The following is a 16,660-nucleotide window of genomic DNA, read 5'->3' on the forward strand; positions in this document are numbered from 1 at the left end:
AAGATTATTAAAAACAAATGAATAGGTTTATAACTTTTCATGATGATCTCATTGATACTTATTTTACTATATAGGTCAACCAAAAAGCAGAATGGAACATTTACAGAGTACCTACTATATGCCAGATGCCATACTAGGTCCTTGGCCCAAAGGCCAAAATGAGTCCTGACACATCTATAAGCATTTCCATTATAAGTAAGCAAAAGACCTGTGTTGTAGACAAAAACTGATTTGTCGCTAAAGGATATTCCTTCTACTTACTTCTCTGAACGACAATTCATCTGTAACTGTTTTATTAATGGCCAAAAATACTTGTTTTCCAGAATCCCCTAGATTATTTTACATAAACAGGCTCATATAAAGCATAGCAGAACATAGAAAGATTCAGAGCTCTCTGTGCCAGTCATCTTGATCGTGATTAACTATGCAGTTTTGAAGGTAGAAAATTCAAAGTTAAAGTCACTGAGGATGGTAACAGAGCCTTAACGGTTTCAGAAGGGATATATGAGGACAATAGGCTGACAATAGAAATAAACTGGAGAACACTGTAATTTTTTTATTCAGCAAGAAATGAAGTATACCACTCAGATTATAAAAGAGTTTAATGAAGAAAAAGTTTTATTACTTCTAGGTATAATCAAAAAACCCACAGATAATAAAAATAAGAAATAACAGGAACAGAATTTGTGATCGCAAATTCTGATTAACATGATGATAAACTAATTTCCCTTATTTAAAAATTATCTCTACCTTTTCTGGTAACAAAAACTTGAGTATTTACCAAATTTTTAACTGAAGTTCCAATCTTAAAATTTATTATGAACATAAAATGCTACATTTAAATGTGTAATACTTATGACTGTATAACACAGGTGATTTCATCATTTACCTATTTTATAGTTAGTAATCTATGCAAATGGACCTTTGAAAATGATTCCTACAAACACATGACGGCTTTAAAAAGATGAATCATACAAGGTGGTCTTTATCAACAATTATGAAAGGTAAAATACAACTTTCTTTTCCTTTTTCACCTGAAGACAGTACACATTTAGAGAAAGATGCTACCTTCTACCCTTCTTTATGTTACTATAATATAGAATATGACTGACAGAAGCAATTCAGAATTTATTTGCAAAGACTGTTCTCTCTCTACCATAATCTTCAGAAGATTCTTCAGTTCCCTCAGAATTAGGTTTGCATCTTCTCTTTTCTCTTTTCTTATTGAGTTAAGCTTATTTCCCATGATAATAAACTCCCCTAGTTGTAAAGAGGTTTATAAAAGCCATGGATATTTCTTTTTCCAGTTCACTTTTCCCTTGATTCTATGGTATCCAGTACTGCATTTATAAAATTGGATTGGGAGTTTGTTTTTTTTTTTAATCTAAGAAAGCATTGATCCATGTTAAGATGATTAAGACACAGTGATATAAAGCTTATAAGATTTTTAAATTCTTTTATATATATGTTTCATATATATAAAAACTTCTTTGGCTCAGGCACATAAAAAAATCACCTTTCAAGAAATGCAACTGTTAAAAAGCTTCACTAGAATTTAAAACATTCATTAGGCTAAATGTCTATTTTATTAGTTGCTTTAGTTTGATATTGCTGATATTAAATAACGTACTTTATTAAATTAAAATTTTAATAACTTTCTTCTTTATTATTATCCCATCTTAGCTTAATTCTTTTAAAAATACCACTAACAATTACTTAAGTACCTAGTATTACTGGTAGTGATTGTCTCCGCAATTGAGTGTAAAACTAACATAAAATGCTCTTCAGAAATTTCACTTCTTGTTCATTATGTCACTATGTGGTCAAACAGCCAATATAAAATATACTAACTAATATACAACATATGACATATAATATAAAGCAAAGCTTTTAAAAAGAAGCTAAATATGAGAAATCATAGGTAAGTTAGAAGACTAAATCTCTCCACTTGTAAAATTCTTATAAATAGAAGAAAAATAAAGACTATCTAGACTACCTTCAAAGCTTCAGGTTCTCCAAAAGCAGAGACCTGGTATTATCAAAAGTATTTACACAGCAGTGAAGAAAAAAACATAAAGTAAAAATAAAACCAGTCTATAAAAATATTATACCTATAACATCAACCAATAAAAACAGATATTGAGGAAATTAAGTATTTTACAGAAAAAAGTCATACCAAGTTGTGCACAACCACACCTTAAAGTTTAGGTATTAGATATTTTCTTTTTTGTGTGCGTTTTATTGTTTTTTGTTTTGTTTTGTTTTTGAGATACAGTCTTGCTCTGTCACCCAGGCTGGAGTGCAGTGGCACAATCTCGGCTCAGTGCAGCCTCCACCTCCCAGGTTCAAGTGATTTTCCTGTCTCAGCCTCCAGAGCAGCTGGGATTACAGGCGAGCGCCACCATGCCTGGTTAAATTTTGTATTTTTGATAGAGATGGGGTTTCACCATGTTGGCCAGGCTGGTCTCTGACCTCAAGTGATAGGCCCACCTCAGCCTCCCAAAGTGCTGGGAGTACAGGCATGAGCCACCACGCCCAGCCAATATTTTCTTAACTAGTCAAAATTGCCTACCAAGAACGCTACCAACAAAAAAGAAGTTGTTATTACATAGCACAGAGTCACAACTATAACACAATTAATAAAATGTTTTTAGTGATGATAGAGTTTTCTAGCATCCTTAAGTGACTTCTAAGTGATCTTTTAAATTCTAATATTCAGAACATTAACTTTATCCTAAACCTTTTTTTTTTTTTTTTTTTGAGGCAGGGTCTCACTTTGTTGCCCAGGTTAGAGTACAGTAGCACGATCACAGCTCACTGCAGCCTCAACCTCCCCAGGCTCAAGTGATCCTCCCACCTCAGCCTCCCAAGCAGCTGGGACTACAGGCACATTCCACCACGTTTGGCTAAGTTTTGTATTTTTTGTAGGGATGATGCTTCACCATGTTGCCAAGGCTGGTCTTGAACTCCTGGTCTCAAGTGATCTGCCCACCTCTGTCTCCCAAAGCGCTGGGATTACAGGCATGAGCCACAACTCCTGGCCCTTAATCCTTTTTTAGTAAGCCATCTACAAACCATAGTATTAAAAATGATGATATAAAATATAATGAATTCCTGAATTTGTTGGCCTAAAAAGATGTTCAGCACAAGAAAACATAAGTTAAAATACTATTTCAAATATAATTTCATATTTTTATTCCTTCTCTAATCTTGTAAAAAATAAACCATGTGTGGTTAGAGTATGAGGAATTTTATCTTTGCCAAGTTCATATTTGGCATTTCTGTTGGTAAGTCCATCTACATACTCCACACCCAGTTTCCTCCATTGTTAGCATCATATATATATATATATATATATATATATATATATATATATATATATACATATATACGTACATATGTGTATATATATATACGTGTATATGTGTATATATATATACACAGTACAAATAATCCATTTTTTTAAGGGACAAGGGTCTAAATAGCTATTTCTCCAAAGAAGATACATGAATGGCTAATAAGCACATAAAATGATATTCAACATCACCAATCATCAGAGAAATGCAAATCAAAACCACAATAAGGCACCATTTCACACCTACTACAGTGGTTGTAATATAAAAGAATGACAATAACAGCTGTTGGTGAGGATCTAGAGAAACTAGAACCCTTATACCTTGCTGGCGGGAATGTAAAATGGTGCTGCCACTGTACAAAACAATCTGACAGTTCCTCAAAATGTTAACCATATAGTTACCATGTGACCCAGCAATTCCTCTCCTACATATATAATAAAGACAACTGAAAACATATCCACACAAAAACCTGTACACGAATGTTCATGGTGGCATTATTCATTATGGCTGAAATAGTGGAAACAACACTGTGATGGTTAATACTGAGTGTCAACTTGATTGGATTAAAGGATGTAATGTTCCCAGGTGCATCTGTAAGGGTGTTACCAAAGGAAATTAACATTTGAGTCAGTGCAGTGGGAGAGGCAGACCCACCCTCAGTCTGGGTGGGCACCATCTAATCAGCTGCCAGCATGGCTAGAATAAAGCAGGCAGAAGAAAGTGGAATGAGACTTGGTGAGCGTTCCAGCCTTCATCTCTCCCCGTGCTGGATGCTTTCTGCCCTGGAACATCAGACTCCAAGTTCTTCAATTTTTAGACTCTTGGACTTACACCGTGATTTATATATATATATTACAAATAATCCATTTTTAAAAAGGACAAGGGTGTAAATAGCTATTTCTCCAAAGAAGACATATGAATGGCTAATAAGCACATAAAATGATAAAAAGGGGCTCTCAGGCCTTCGACCACAGACTGAAGGCTGCACTGCTGGCTTATCTACTTTTGAGATTTTGAAACTTGGACTGACTTCCTTACTCCTCAGCTTGCAGATTGCCTATTGTGGGACTTCAACTTGTGATCACGTAAGTCAATTCTCCTAACAAACTCCCCTTCACATATACATATATACTATTAGTTCTGTCCCTTTAGAGAATCCTGACAAATACAAACACAAATGTCCATCAACTGATGGACAGAGACACAAAATATATATTACACAACAGAATATCATTCAGGCATAAAAAAGAATGACGCACTAATACATGCTGCAACATGGATAAACTTTGAAAACATTATGCTAAGTGAAAGAAGTCAGTCAGAAAAGACCATAATTATAGTACCACTTGTAAGGAATGTCTAGAATAGGCAAATCTATAAAGACAGAAAGTAGTGGTTGCTTAGGGATGAGAGGAAAGGGGAATAGGAAAGTGATGGCTAATGAGCAGGGTTTCTTACTGTGTGACGAAAATGTTCCAAAATGGATTATAGTGATGGTTGCACAATGCTGTGAATACACTAAAAACCACTGAATTGTACACTTTAAATGGACAAATTTATAATATGCAAATTACTTCTCAATAAAGTGTTCTTTTTACTCATCGCTGTAAGAAGTTAGACCTCAAGGCATCCACCCTCACCCGAAGTAGCCAAACAAATACCCTACCCTAGCCCTCACATAAAGGTTTATTATCTGAAGAATATAAATCTGAACCAGAAGCTGAACACAGAAACACATACGGAAAGAGAGGGAAAGGGGTGCACCTGACCAAAACCAGGGGGATGTCTGCATACCAAACAGCATGATAACCAGATTCTTCCTCCATTTCCTTCTTCCATTTTATAACCATCAAACCTGAAACTAGCAGATAACCCTTTGTAGAAATAAAAGGAATACAGAGAAAAGACCTATAGATTGTAATGTTTCAAAATTTTCCAATGAAACTTTTTAACATTTCCTTATCACCCTACACAATAAGGCTTCCCTAAACCCAAGATTCATATATTCAAATTATCAGCTCAAAAGCCACCTTATCAAGTTAGCCTTCCATGAGCACCAATATAAACAGGTAACCATCCTACCCTATTACTCATTAACTCCCCTGGGCTGCTTTATTATTCTTTACAGAATTATCACCAACTAACACACTACACATTGTTTCATTTAATACGCGATTCCTCCTGACTGGAATGTCAACTTCAAGAAGGAAGATGCTTTTTGGCTGAGTGCAGTGGTTCACGCCTGTAATTCCACCACTTTGGGGGCCAAGGCGGGCTGACCACTTGAGGCCAGGAGTTCAAGACCAGCCTGGGCAACACGGCAAAACCCTGTCTCTACTAAAAATACAAAAAATTAGCCAGGCGTGGTGGCGCACGCCTGTAATTCCACCTACTCAGGAGGCTGAAGCAGGAAAATGACTTGAACTGGAGGTTACAGTGAGCCAAGATTGCCACTGCACTCCAGCCTGAGTGACAAAGTGAGACTGTCTCAAAAAAAAAAAAAAGAAGAAGAAGAAAGAGGCTTTTCTTTGTTCTCTGCTATGCCTCTATGACCCAGAAATGTGCCTGCCACTCCAATAAATACTGAACAAATGAATACTGTAGTCATAATATAGGAACAGGATAGTACAAAAATGGTAGAGAGAACAAGCTCTCAGAAATTAGAAAGAAAAAAGGAAACATTCAATTAGATTAGAAAGTGAAGTTAAACAAATCTCCCAAGAAGCATCAACAACAACAAAAAGACAAAGAGAAAGGAGAAAGTTAAGAAAAGAGTAAAATACCAATTCAGTGGTCTAACACTTGAATAATAAAAGTCTCAGAAATAAAGAACACAAAAAAAGATTGAGGAGGATCTGGTGAAGAAATAACACAACAGAATTCCTGAAAATGAAGGACATGAGTTTCCTGGCTAAAACGGCCACCGCGTGTCCTGCACACTGAATAAAAAAGATCCATTCTAAGGAACATTGTTATCTCTGATGTTCTGAAATTTCACAAGCAGTGGGAACTGTATAGCACAGAAAATTTGGTGTGTTCAAAAACCTACTACAAGGAAAAAAAGAAAGATATAGATGGAGAACTTGTAGATTAAAAGAGACTTAAGAGACATATAGACATGTAGACCTAATTGAGATTCAGAATCAAACTGTAAACATACACAATATTTATGCCATTTATGAGACAATTTAAAATTTGAATAATGCCTGGTTACTTGACAATATTCAGTAATTATCATTAAACAATTTATGTGTGATATTGATAATGCAACTTTAAATAAAAGACCCTTTATTTTTGGAAATCAATAAAAAATTAAGGTTAAAGTAATATGATGGCTAGAGATTTGTTTCACTATAATATGGGATGAGGAAAAGTAAGTAGGGGTATAATGATACAAGATTGTTCATAAATTGATCATTGTCGAAGCTGGTGATGGATAATAGGTTCATTATACTATTCTGTCTACTTTTAAATATATTTAAAGTTTTCCATAATGAAAATATTTTTTTAAAAAAAGAGGATCAAGAACATTTTCGGAGAGGAAGAGGGTGAGAAAAGGGTCACAAACACAGAATACAAAAACAGAATAGCATCAGGCCTCACAATAACAACAGAAGAAAATAGAAACCAGTGAGACAAGGCCTTCGAATTCTAAGAGAAAATGACTTTCAACCTAAAAATCTATATTCGGCCCAATTACATCTACCTTAATACTGTCAACAAAAAGAGTCAAACTCTGTGAAATATTTGAAGAGATTTATTGTAAGCCAAATATGAGTGACCAGTGGCCTATGACAGCCCCAGGAGATGCTGAGAACATGTGCCATGTAGGTATCAGGCTATAGCTTGGTTTTATATATTTTAGGGAGACATAAGACATCAATCAATACATGTAAAATGTACACTGGTTCAGTCCAGAAAGGCAGGACAACTGGAGGGGGTGGGTGGCGGGGGCCCTCTAGGTCATTGGAATAATATTTCCTATCCTTACTGATTAAAAAAGATATCTTAATATGTTAAATAATATCTACAAGCCTACTCCTGGCTTTTCAATTCAGTTTCGTTAAAAGTCGGTAGCAACAGTTAATTTTAGGTATCAATCTGACTAGATTAAGGAATACCTAAAGAGCTGATAAGGCATTCTTTCCATTACTTCTGGGTGTATCTGTGAGGGTGTTTCCAGAGAAGACTGGCATCTGGGCCGGTGAACTTAGTGGGGAAGATCTGCCCTCAACATAGGCAAGCACTATCCAATTGGCTGGGGGCCTGGATAGAACAAAAAAGGAGAGAAAATAATTTTCTCTCACTCTCTCTCCCCCTCAATCTTCCCACCTCTTCCTCTCTCTCCTCTTCTCTCTCTTCTTTCCTCACCTCTCTCCCCTGGAGCACAGACACTCTCCTCCTGTCCTTGGACATCAGAACTCAGGTATCTCTGGCCTTAAGGCTCCAGGTCTTACACCAGTGGCACCCAGGGTTCTCAAGCCTTCTACTTCAGGCTGAAAATTACACCACTGACTCCCCTGGTTCTGAGTTTTTCAGACTTGAACTAAGCCATGCTACTGGCATCCCAGAGTCTCCAGCTTACAGATGGCCTGCCATGAGTTTTAGCCTCCATAACTGCACAAACCAGTTTCCCTAATAATCTACTCCCATATATCTATATCTAGATCTAGATCTATATTAGTTCTAATACAGTACTAATACAGTCTGGTCTTAGAATTATTGTACTTTTTGGCTACCAGCATACTGGACTCCTTACAATAACTCTTTTTTGGGGTTTTAATTTTGGTAGAATTGGGAGGGATTTATTGGGGGTGAATTACCTCTTTCAACCAAACGTCCTCTACCTGGGATTTGAATCTTCAACAGAATTATAAAAATGAAAATAACTGGTGCCAGTTCACCCCAACTTCAGGCATCAATTCTGCTCCCAAGGCCTCTGAAGAGACTCTGTGAACCATACGCTTGCTCAGCTTGATTCCTCAGCCTTCCTTCTGATTCTGTGAATATGATTCCCATACTGACGTCCCTATTTAAGTTAACCAAAGTTGGTCTCTGTTGCAGTGCAACCAAAGAATGACAACTGATGCCCTGCTGAAGCTTTATAATATGTATTCTGGTAGGAAAAAAAAACCACCTATAACTCATATCAAAATATTTTGGATACTCTCACCTGGTCACTTTAGTATTCTGCATGAATTTTAGATTATGTTTCCCAAAATAATTCCATGGAAGTTTGGCTTGGAACTGCTTTAATCCATAATATAATCTGGGGAAGATGTGTATCTTTACAGTGTTAAGTGTTCCTATAATATCGCACCATGTTCTTTTAAGACCTTCAGTTAAATTTTGTAACTTTGATGTATTTGTTAATTTTATTCCTATTTTGTTACTGTGGTAAAGAAAATCCTTCAGTATTATATTACCTGAATATCGCTGGTATGTAAGAATATAAACATAATTGTCATACATCGGGGAGGTTCCACGACGGATGAATAGGAACAGCTCTAGTATACAGCTCCCAGCGCGAGCAACGCAGAAGACAGGTGATTTCTGCATTTCTAACTGAGGTACCAAGTTCATCTCACTGGGGCTTGTCGGACAGTAGGTGCAGCCCACAGACCATGAGCCAAAGCAGAGCAGGGAATCGCCTCACCCGGTAAGTGCAAAGGGTTGGGGAATTCCCTTTCCTAGCCAAGGGAAGCTGTGACAAATGGCACCTGGAAAATCAGGACACTCCCACCCTAACACTGCACTTTTCCAACGGTCTCAGCAAATGGCACATCAGGAGATTATATCCCGCACCTGGCTCAGAGGGTCCCACGCCCACAGAGCCTCATTCACTGCTAGCACAGCAGCCTGAGATCCAGCTGCAAGGCAGTAGCGAGGCTGGGGGAGGGGAACCCGCCATTGCTGAGGCTTGAGTAGGTAAACAAAGCAGCCGGGAAGCTCGAACTGAGTGGAGCCCACCGCAGCTCAAGGAGGCCTGCCTGCGTCTGTAGACTCCACCTCTGCGGGCAGGGCATAGCTGAAAAAAAGGCAGCAGAAACTTCTGCAGACTTAAACGTCCCTGTCTGACAGCTTTGAAGAGAGTAGTGGTTCTCCCAGCATGGAGTTTGAGATCTGAGAAAGGACAGACTGCCCCCTCAAGTGAGTCCCTGACCTCCAGTAGGGGCCGACTGATACCTCATACAGCCAGGTGTCCCTCTGAGACAAAGCTTCCAGAGGAAGGAGCAGGCAGCAACATTTGCCATTCTATAATATTTGCTGTCCTACAGCCTCCACTGGTGATACCCAGGCAAACAGCGTCTGGAGTAGACCTCCAGCAAACTCCAACAGATCTGCAGCTGAGGGTTCTGACTGTTAGAAGGAAAACTAACAAACAGAAAGGACATCCACACCAAAACTCCATCTGTACGTCATTATCAACAAAGACCAAAGGTAGATAAAATCACAAAGATGGGGAGAAACCAGAGGAGAAAAGCTGAAAATTCTGAAAATCAGAGCCCCTCCTCTCCAAAGGAACACAGCTCCTCGCCAGCAACAGAACAAAGCTACATGGAGAATGACTTTGACAAGTTGAGAGAAGAAGGCTTCACACGATCGTTAATAACAAACTTCTCCAAGCTAAAGGAGCATGTTCGAACCCATCGCAAAGAAGCTAAAAACCTTGAAAAAAGATTAGACGAATGGCTAACTAGAAGAAACAGCATAGAGAACAACTTAAAAGACCTGATGGAGCTGAAAAACATGCCACGAGAACTACATAATGCATGCACAAGCTTCAGTAGCCGATTTGAACAAGTGGAAGAAAGGGTATCAGTGACTGAAGATCAAATGAATGAAATGAAGCAAGAAGAGGAGTTTAGACAAAAAACAGTAAAAAGGAACAAACAAAGCCTCTGAGAAATATGGGACTATGTGAAAAGACCAAATCTACATCTGACTGGTGTACCTGAAAGTGACGGGGAGAATGGAATCGAGCTGGAAAACACTCTTCAGGATATTATCCAGGAGAACTTCCCCAACCTAGTGAGGCAGGCCAACACTCAAATTCAGGAAATACAGAGAACGCCACGAAGATACTCCTTGAGAAGAGCAATTCCAAGACACATAATTGTCAGATTCACCAAAGTTGAAATGAAGGAAAAAATGTTAAGGGCAGCCAGAGAAACATCAGGCTACCCACAAAGGGAAGCCCATCAGACTAAGAGCGGATCTCTCGGCAGAACTCTACAAGCCAGAAGAGAATGGGGGCCAATATTCAACATGCTTAAAGAAAAGAATATTCAACCCAGAATTTCTTATCTAGCCAAACTAAGCTTCATAAGTGAAAGAGAAACAAAATCCTTTACAGACAAGCAAATGATGAGAGATTTTGTCACCACCAGGTCTGCCTTACAAGAGCTCCTGAAAGAAGCACTAAACACGGAAAGGAACAACTGGTACCAGCCACTGCAAAAATATGCCAAATTGTAAAGACCATTGATGCTAGGAAGAAACTGCATCAACTAACGAGCAAAATAACCAGCTAACGTCATAATGACAGGATCAAATTCACACATAACAATATTAACCTTAAATGTAAACGGGCTAAATGCTCCAATTAAAAGACAAAGACTGGCAAACTGGATAAAGAGTCAAGACCCATCAGTGTGCTATATTCAGGAAACCCATCTCATGTGCAGAGACACACATAGGCTCAAAATAAAGGGATGGAGGAAGATCTATCAAGCAAATGGAAAAGAAAAAAAAGCAGGGGTTGCAATCCTAGTCTCTGATAAAACTGACTTTAAACCAACAAAGATCAAAAGAGACAAAGAAGGACATTACATAATGGTAAAGGAATCAATTCAACATGAAGCGCTAACTCTCCTAAATATATATGAACCCAATACAGGAGCACCCAGATTCATAAAGCAAGCTCTTAGAGACATACAAAGAGACTTAGACTCCCACACAATAATAATGGGAGACTTTAACACCCCACTGTCAACATTAGACAGATCAACGAGACAGAAAGTTAACAAGGATATCCAGGACTTGAACTCAGCTCTGCACCAAGTGGACCTAATAGACATCTACAGAACTCTCCACCACAAATCAACAGAATATACATTCTTCACAGCACCACATCACACTTATTCCAAAACTGACCACATAGTTGGAAGTAAAGCACTCCTCAGCAAATATAAAAGGAAAGAAATTATAACAAACTGTCTCTCAGACCACAGTGCAATCAAACTAGAACTCAGGATTAAGAAACTCACTCAAAACCGCTCAACTATATGGAAACTGAACAACCTGCTCCTGAAAGACTACTGGGTACGTAAGGAAATGAAGGCAGAAATAAGGATGTTCTTTGAAACCAATGAGAACAAAGACACAACATAAAAGAATCTCTGGGACACATTCAAAGCAGTGCATAGAGGGAAATTTATAGCACTAAATGCCCACAAGAGAAAGCAGGAAAGATCTAAAATTGACACCTTAACATCACAATTAAAAGAACTAGAGAAGCAGGAGCAAACACATTCAAAAGCTAGCAGAAGGCAAGAAATAATTAAGATCAGAGCAGAACTGAAGGAGATACAGACACAAAAAACCCTTCAAAAAATCAATGAATCCAGGAGCTGGTTTTTTGAAAAGATCAACAAAATTGACAGACTGCTGGCAAGACTTATAAAGAAAAAAACAGAGAAGAATCAAATAGACACAATAAAAAATGATAAAGGGGATATCATCACCGATCCCGCAGAAATACAAACTACCATCAGAGAATACTATAAACACCTCTACACAAATAAACTAGAAAATCTAGAAGAAATGGATAAATTCCTCGACACATACACCTTCCAAAGACTAAACCAGGAAGAAGCTGAATCCCAAAATAGACCAATAACAGGTTCTGAAATTGAGACAATAATTAATAGCATACCAACCAAAAAATGTCCAGGACCAGATGGATTCACAGCCGAATTCTACCAGAGGTACAAGGAGGAGCTGGTACCATTCATTCTGAAACTATTCCAATCAATAGAAAAAGAGGGAATCCTCCCTAACTCATTTTATGAGGCCAGCATCATCCTGATACCAAAGCCTGGCAGAGACACAACAAAAAAAGAGAATTTTAGACCAATATCCCTGATGAACATCGATGCAAAAATCCTCAATAAAATACTGGGAAACTGAATCCAGCAACACATCAAAAAGCTTATCCACCATGATCAAGTGGGCTTCATCCCTGGGATGCAAGGCTGGTTCAACATACACAAATCAATAATGTAATCCATTACATAAACAGAACCAACGACAAACACCACCTGATTATCTCAATAGACGCAGAAAAGGCCTTTGACAGAATTCAACAGCCCTTCATGCTAAAAACTCTCAATAAATTAGGTATTGATGGGACGTATCTCAAAATAATAAGAGCTCTTTATGACAAACACACAGCCAATATCATACTGAATGGGCAAAAACTGGAAGCATTCCCTTTGAAAACTGGCATAAGATAGGGATGCCGTCTCTCAACACTCCTATTCAACATAGTGTTGAAAGTTCTGGCCAGGGCAATTAGGCAGGGGAAGGAAATAAAGGGTATTCAATGAGGAAAAGAGGAAGTCAAATTGTCCCTGTTTGCAGGTGACATGACTGTCTATTTAGAAAACCCCATCGTCCCAGCCCAAAATCTCCTTAAACTGATAAGCACCTTCAGCAAAGTCTCAGGATATAAAATCAATGTGCAAAAATCACAAGCATTCTTATACACCAATAACAGACAGAGAGCCAAATCATGAGTGAACTCCCATTCACAATTGCTTCAAAGAGAATAAAATACCTAGGAATCCAACTTACAAGGGATGTGAAGGACCTCTTCAAGGAGAACTACAAACCACTGCTCAATGAAATAAAAGAGGATACAAACAAATGGAAGAACATTCCATGCTCATGGTTAGGAAGAATCAGTATCGTGAAAACGGCCATACTGCCCAAGGTAATTTATAGATTCAATGCCATCCCCATCAAGCTACCAATGACTTTCTTCACAGAATTGGAAAAAAACTACTTTAAATTTCACATGAAACAAAAAAAGAGCCCGCATTGCCAAGACAATCCTAAGCCAAAAGAACAAAGCTGAAGGCATCACGCTACCTGACTTCAAACTATAATACAAGGCTACAGTAACAAAAACAGCATAGTACTGGTACTAAAACAGAGATATAGACCAATGGAACAGAACAGAGCCCTCAGAAATAATACCACACATCTACAACCATCTGATCTTTGACAAACCTGACAAAAACAAGAAATGGGGAAAGGATTCCCTGTTTAATAAATGGTGTTGGGAAAACTGGCTAGCCATATGTAGAAAGCTGAAACTAGAACCCTTCCTTACACCTTATACAAAAATTAATTCAAGATGGATTAAAGACTTAAATGTTAGACCTAAAACCATAAAAACCCTAGAAGAAAATCTAGGCAATACCATTCAGGACATAGGCATGGGCAAGGACTTTATGACTAAAACACCAAAAGCAATGGCAACAAAAGCCAAAATTGACAAATGGGATCTAATTAAACTAAAGAGCTCCTGCACAGCAAAAGAAACTACCATCAGAGTGAATAGGCAATCTATAGAATAGGAGAAAATTTTTACAATCTACCCATCTGACAAAGGGCTAATATCCAGAATCTACAAAGAACTTAAACAAATTTACAAGAAAAAAATCAAACAACCCCATCAAAAAGTGGGCAAAGGATATGAACAGATACTTCTCAAAAGAAGACATTTATGCAGCCAACAGACACATGAAAAAATGCTCATCATCACTGGCCATCAGAGAAATGCAAATCAAAACCACAATGAGATACCATCTCACACCAGTTAGAATGGCGATCATTAAAAAGTCAGGAAACAACAGGTGCTGGAGAGGATGTGGAGAAATAGGAACACTTTTACACTGTTGGTGGGACTGTAAACTAGTTTAACCACTGTGGAAGACAGTGTGGCGATTCCTCAAGGATCTCGAACTAGAAATACCATTTGACCCAGCCATCCCATTACTGGGCATACACCCATAGGATTATAAATCATGCTACTATAAAGACACATGCACACGTATGTTTATTGCAACACTATTCACAATAGCAAAGACTTGGAACCAACCTAAATGTCCAACAATTGTAGACTGGATTAAGAAAATGTGGCACATATACATCATGGAATACTATGCAGCCATAAAAAATGATGAGTGCATGTCCTCTGTAGGGACATGGATGAAGCTAGAAACCATCATTCTGGGCAAACTATCGCAAGGACAGAAAACCAAACACCGCATGTTCTCACTCATAGGTGGGAACTGAACAATGAGAACATGTGGACAAAGGATGGGGAACGTCACACACTGGGGCCTGTCATGGGGTGGGGGAGGGGAGAGGGATAGCATTAGGAGATATACCTAATGTAAATGATGAGTTAATGGGTGCAGCACACCAACACGGCACATGTATACATATGTAACGAGCCAGAACGCTGTGCACATGTACCCTAGAACTTAAAGTATAATAAAAAATAAATTTAAAAAAACTGTCATACATTATTTTCTGCCTAGCCTCCTTATTGAATGTTTTTGCTAGTGTCAATAATTTTAAAGTTGATTTTACTATTCATTTTATTTACATGTCATCTAAAAATATTAGGAATCACACTTTCTTCCTCCCAAAAGTTATAATCCTTACTGCTGTTCTTAACAATGTTAAGTGACACAGTGAGTTTAATAAGTGTTAACTCTAGCACTTTACCATTAAATACTTTTCGTAAGTATTTATTTGCCTAATAAAGATTACAAATTATGTTTAGGACAAAACTTCTTTATCTGTTTAAATATTTCATTTCCCACAAAGCAAAGAGAAATTTTACAAAGAAGATGAACTAACAAATCAATTAGATTTCTCTTAAGATTAAAGTTATTTTCAGTATCATTCACAAATGAAAATCCTATTTCTCATCTGCAAATTGATGCTCCTTTCCCAAGTAAAGTCTCATCTGAAAAGCATTCCACAAAACCATACAGGATTCAAACTACAAAATTAAAATGTAATATTACTTTTATGATTTAGAACCTATATACACCAAAACTTTTCCTGTGTTGCTTACTCAACCTAATAATGTAAACAATTACTCTCAAACTTCCCAAATATTCCATGAGAGTTAATTGTTCAAAAGTGAACAGATTTTTTTAAACTAGGGCAAAACAGAAAATACTCAGATATAAAAATTTTCAAAGCAGCCAAATATACATTATAAATAAGTGCCCCTAAAATTAGTTTTATATATTATCACAGAGTAAAACTCTCCAACCTTAAATCACGGAATGAGTTTTGTGTGTGTGTGTGTGTGTGTGTGTGTGTGTGTGTGCGTGCGTGTGTGAAAGTTTGTACGCATATATATTATAAAGGAATGAGAAAATGTACCTCAAATTCTCTTCTAAGGTGTTCCTCTCGTTGAGTGCTAAATTCAAGTTCGCTTGTTTGTCGCCGTAAAAGGTTAGAGCAGTCCATATGTTCTGTTGCTAATTTTTCTACTTTCTTATGCATATTTTGCACAGCAGTATCTTGCTCCTGGAAAATAATTCATTTTTGCATCAATAAAGTTTATAAGCCATCAATGACTAAGAGTCACTCCAATAGAAGACAGTGAGTAACTAAATCTGTGCTTCAACCATAATAATAGGTTAATTTTTATAGGCAAAAGACGCCTACATATTTTCCATCAATGTTTCAGAATGTCCATGTGTTTAAAAAGCAATACTGAAGTTTTAGAATTCAAAAACTCGGATTAATATTACAATGGAAAATGTTACAGCATATGAGAAAGTTACATTAGTTTAACTGACCTCTGAAGGTATTTATATAATGCTGTAGTTCAACTATCATATATAATGTTTCCCCTTCCAATTAAAATTTTTAAATGTATATTGCCCTTTGTGTAATAAGAAATGATTAACTTGAATGCCTAATGATGTTGATAATGCTTACATGAGCTCACGGTACTTAAATTACAAGCTTACAGCTTTTAAAATTACATCCACTAGATGGCTGTATTTCATTTCCTCTCAGATTTTCAAAAAGCTTTCAAATCTTTGCTTGGCTATTGAAAAAGAAATAACTTCAGGTAGTCTTATACTAAAATCTCTCAATCCCCTTTCCCAAATAAACACAGAAATGGGAGTTGAATTTTATTGAAAAAGTTCAAACGTCAAGTTAACACATATATCAAAGGCATTCTCCACAGTAACTAA

General features: G+C 37.3%; 1 protein-coding gene across 50 annotated transcripts in view; it reads right to left on the minus strand.

Moving 5' to 3' along the window:
- The window catches only part of CCDC171 (coiled-coil domain containing 171), a 416,355-nt gene that overhangs the window by 324,824 nt on the left and 74,871 nt on the right, over nucleotides 1–16,660 (minus strand). For 37 of the 50 annotated variants that reach the window (XR_010113576.1, XM_063609160.1, XM_063609141.1 and 34 more), the window contains one exon: nucleotides 15,834–15,980. The exons of the other annotated variants lie outside the window; for them this stretch is intronic. Coding sequence is in view for 36 of the 37 variants with exons in the window: in XM_063609160.1 (XP_063465230.1) it covers nucleotides 15,834–15,980 (147 nt within the window). In the remaining variant the exon portion in view is untranslated. The remainder of the gene's footprint in view (nucleotides 1–15,833; nucleotides 15,981–16,660) is intronic. 50 annotated transcript variants of the gene reach the window in all.

This window comes from Symphalangus syndactylus, chromosome 9 (assembly GCF_028878055.3).
Source record: "Symphalangus syndactylus isolate Jambi chromosome 9, NHGRI_mSymSyn1-v2.1_pri, whole genome shotgun sequence".
Taxonomy (NCBI): Eukaryota; Metazoa; Chordata; class Mammalia; order Primates; family Hylobatidae; genus Symphalangus; species Symphalangus syndactylus.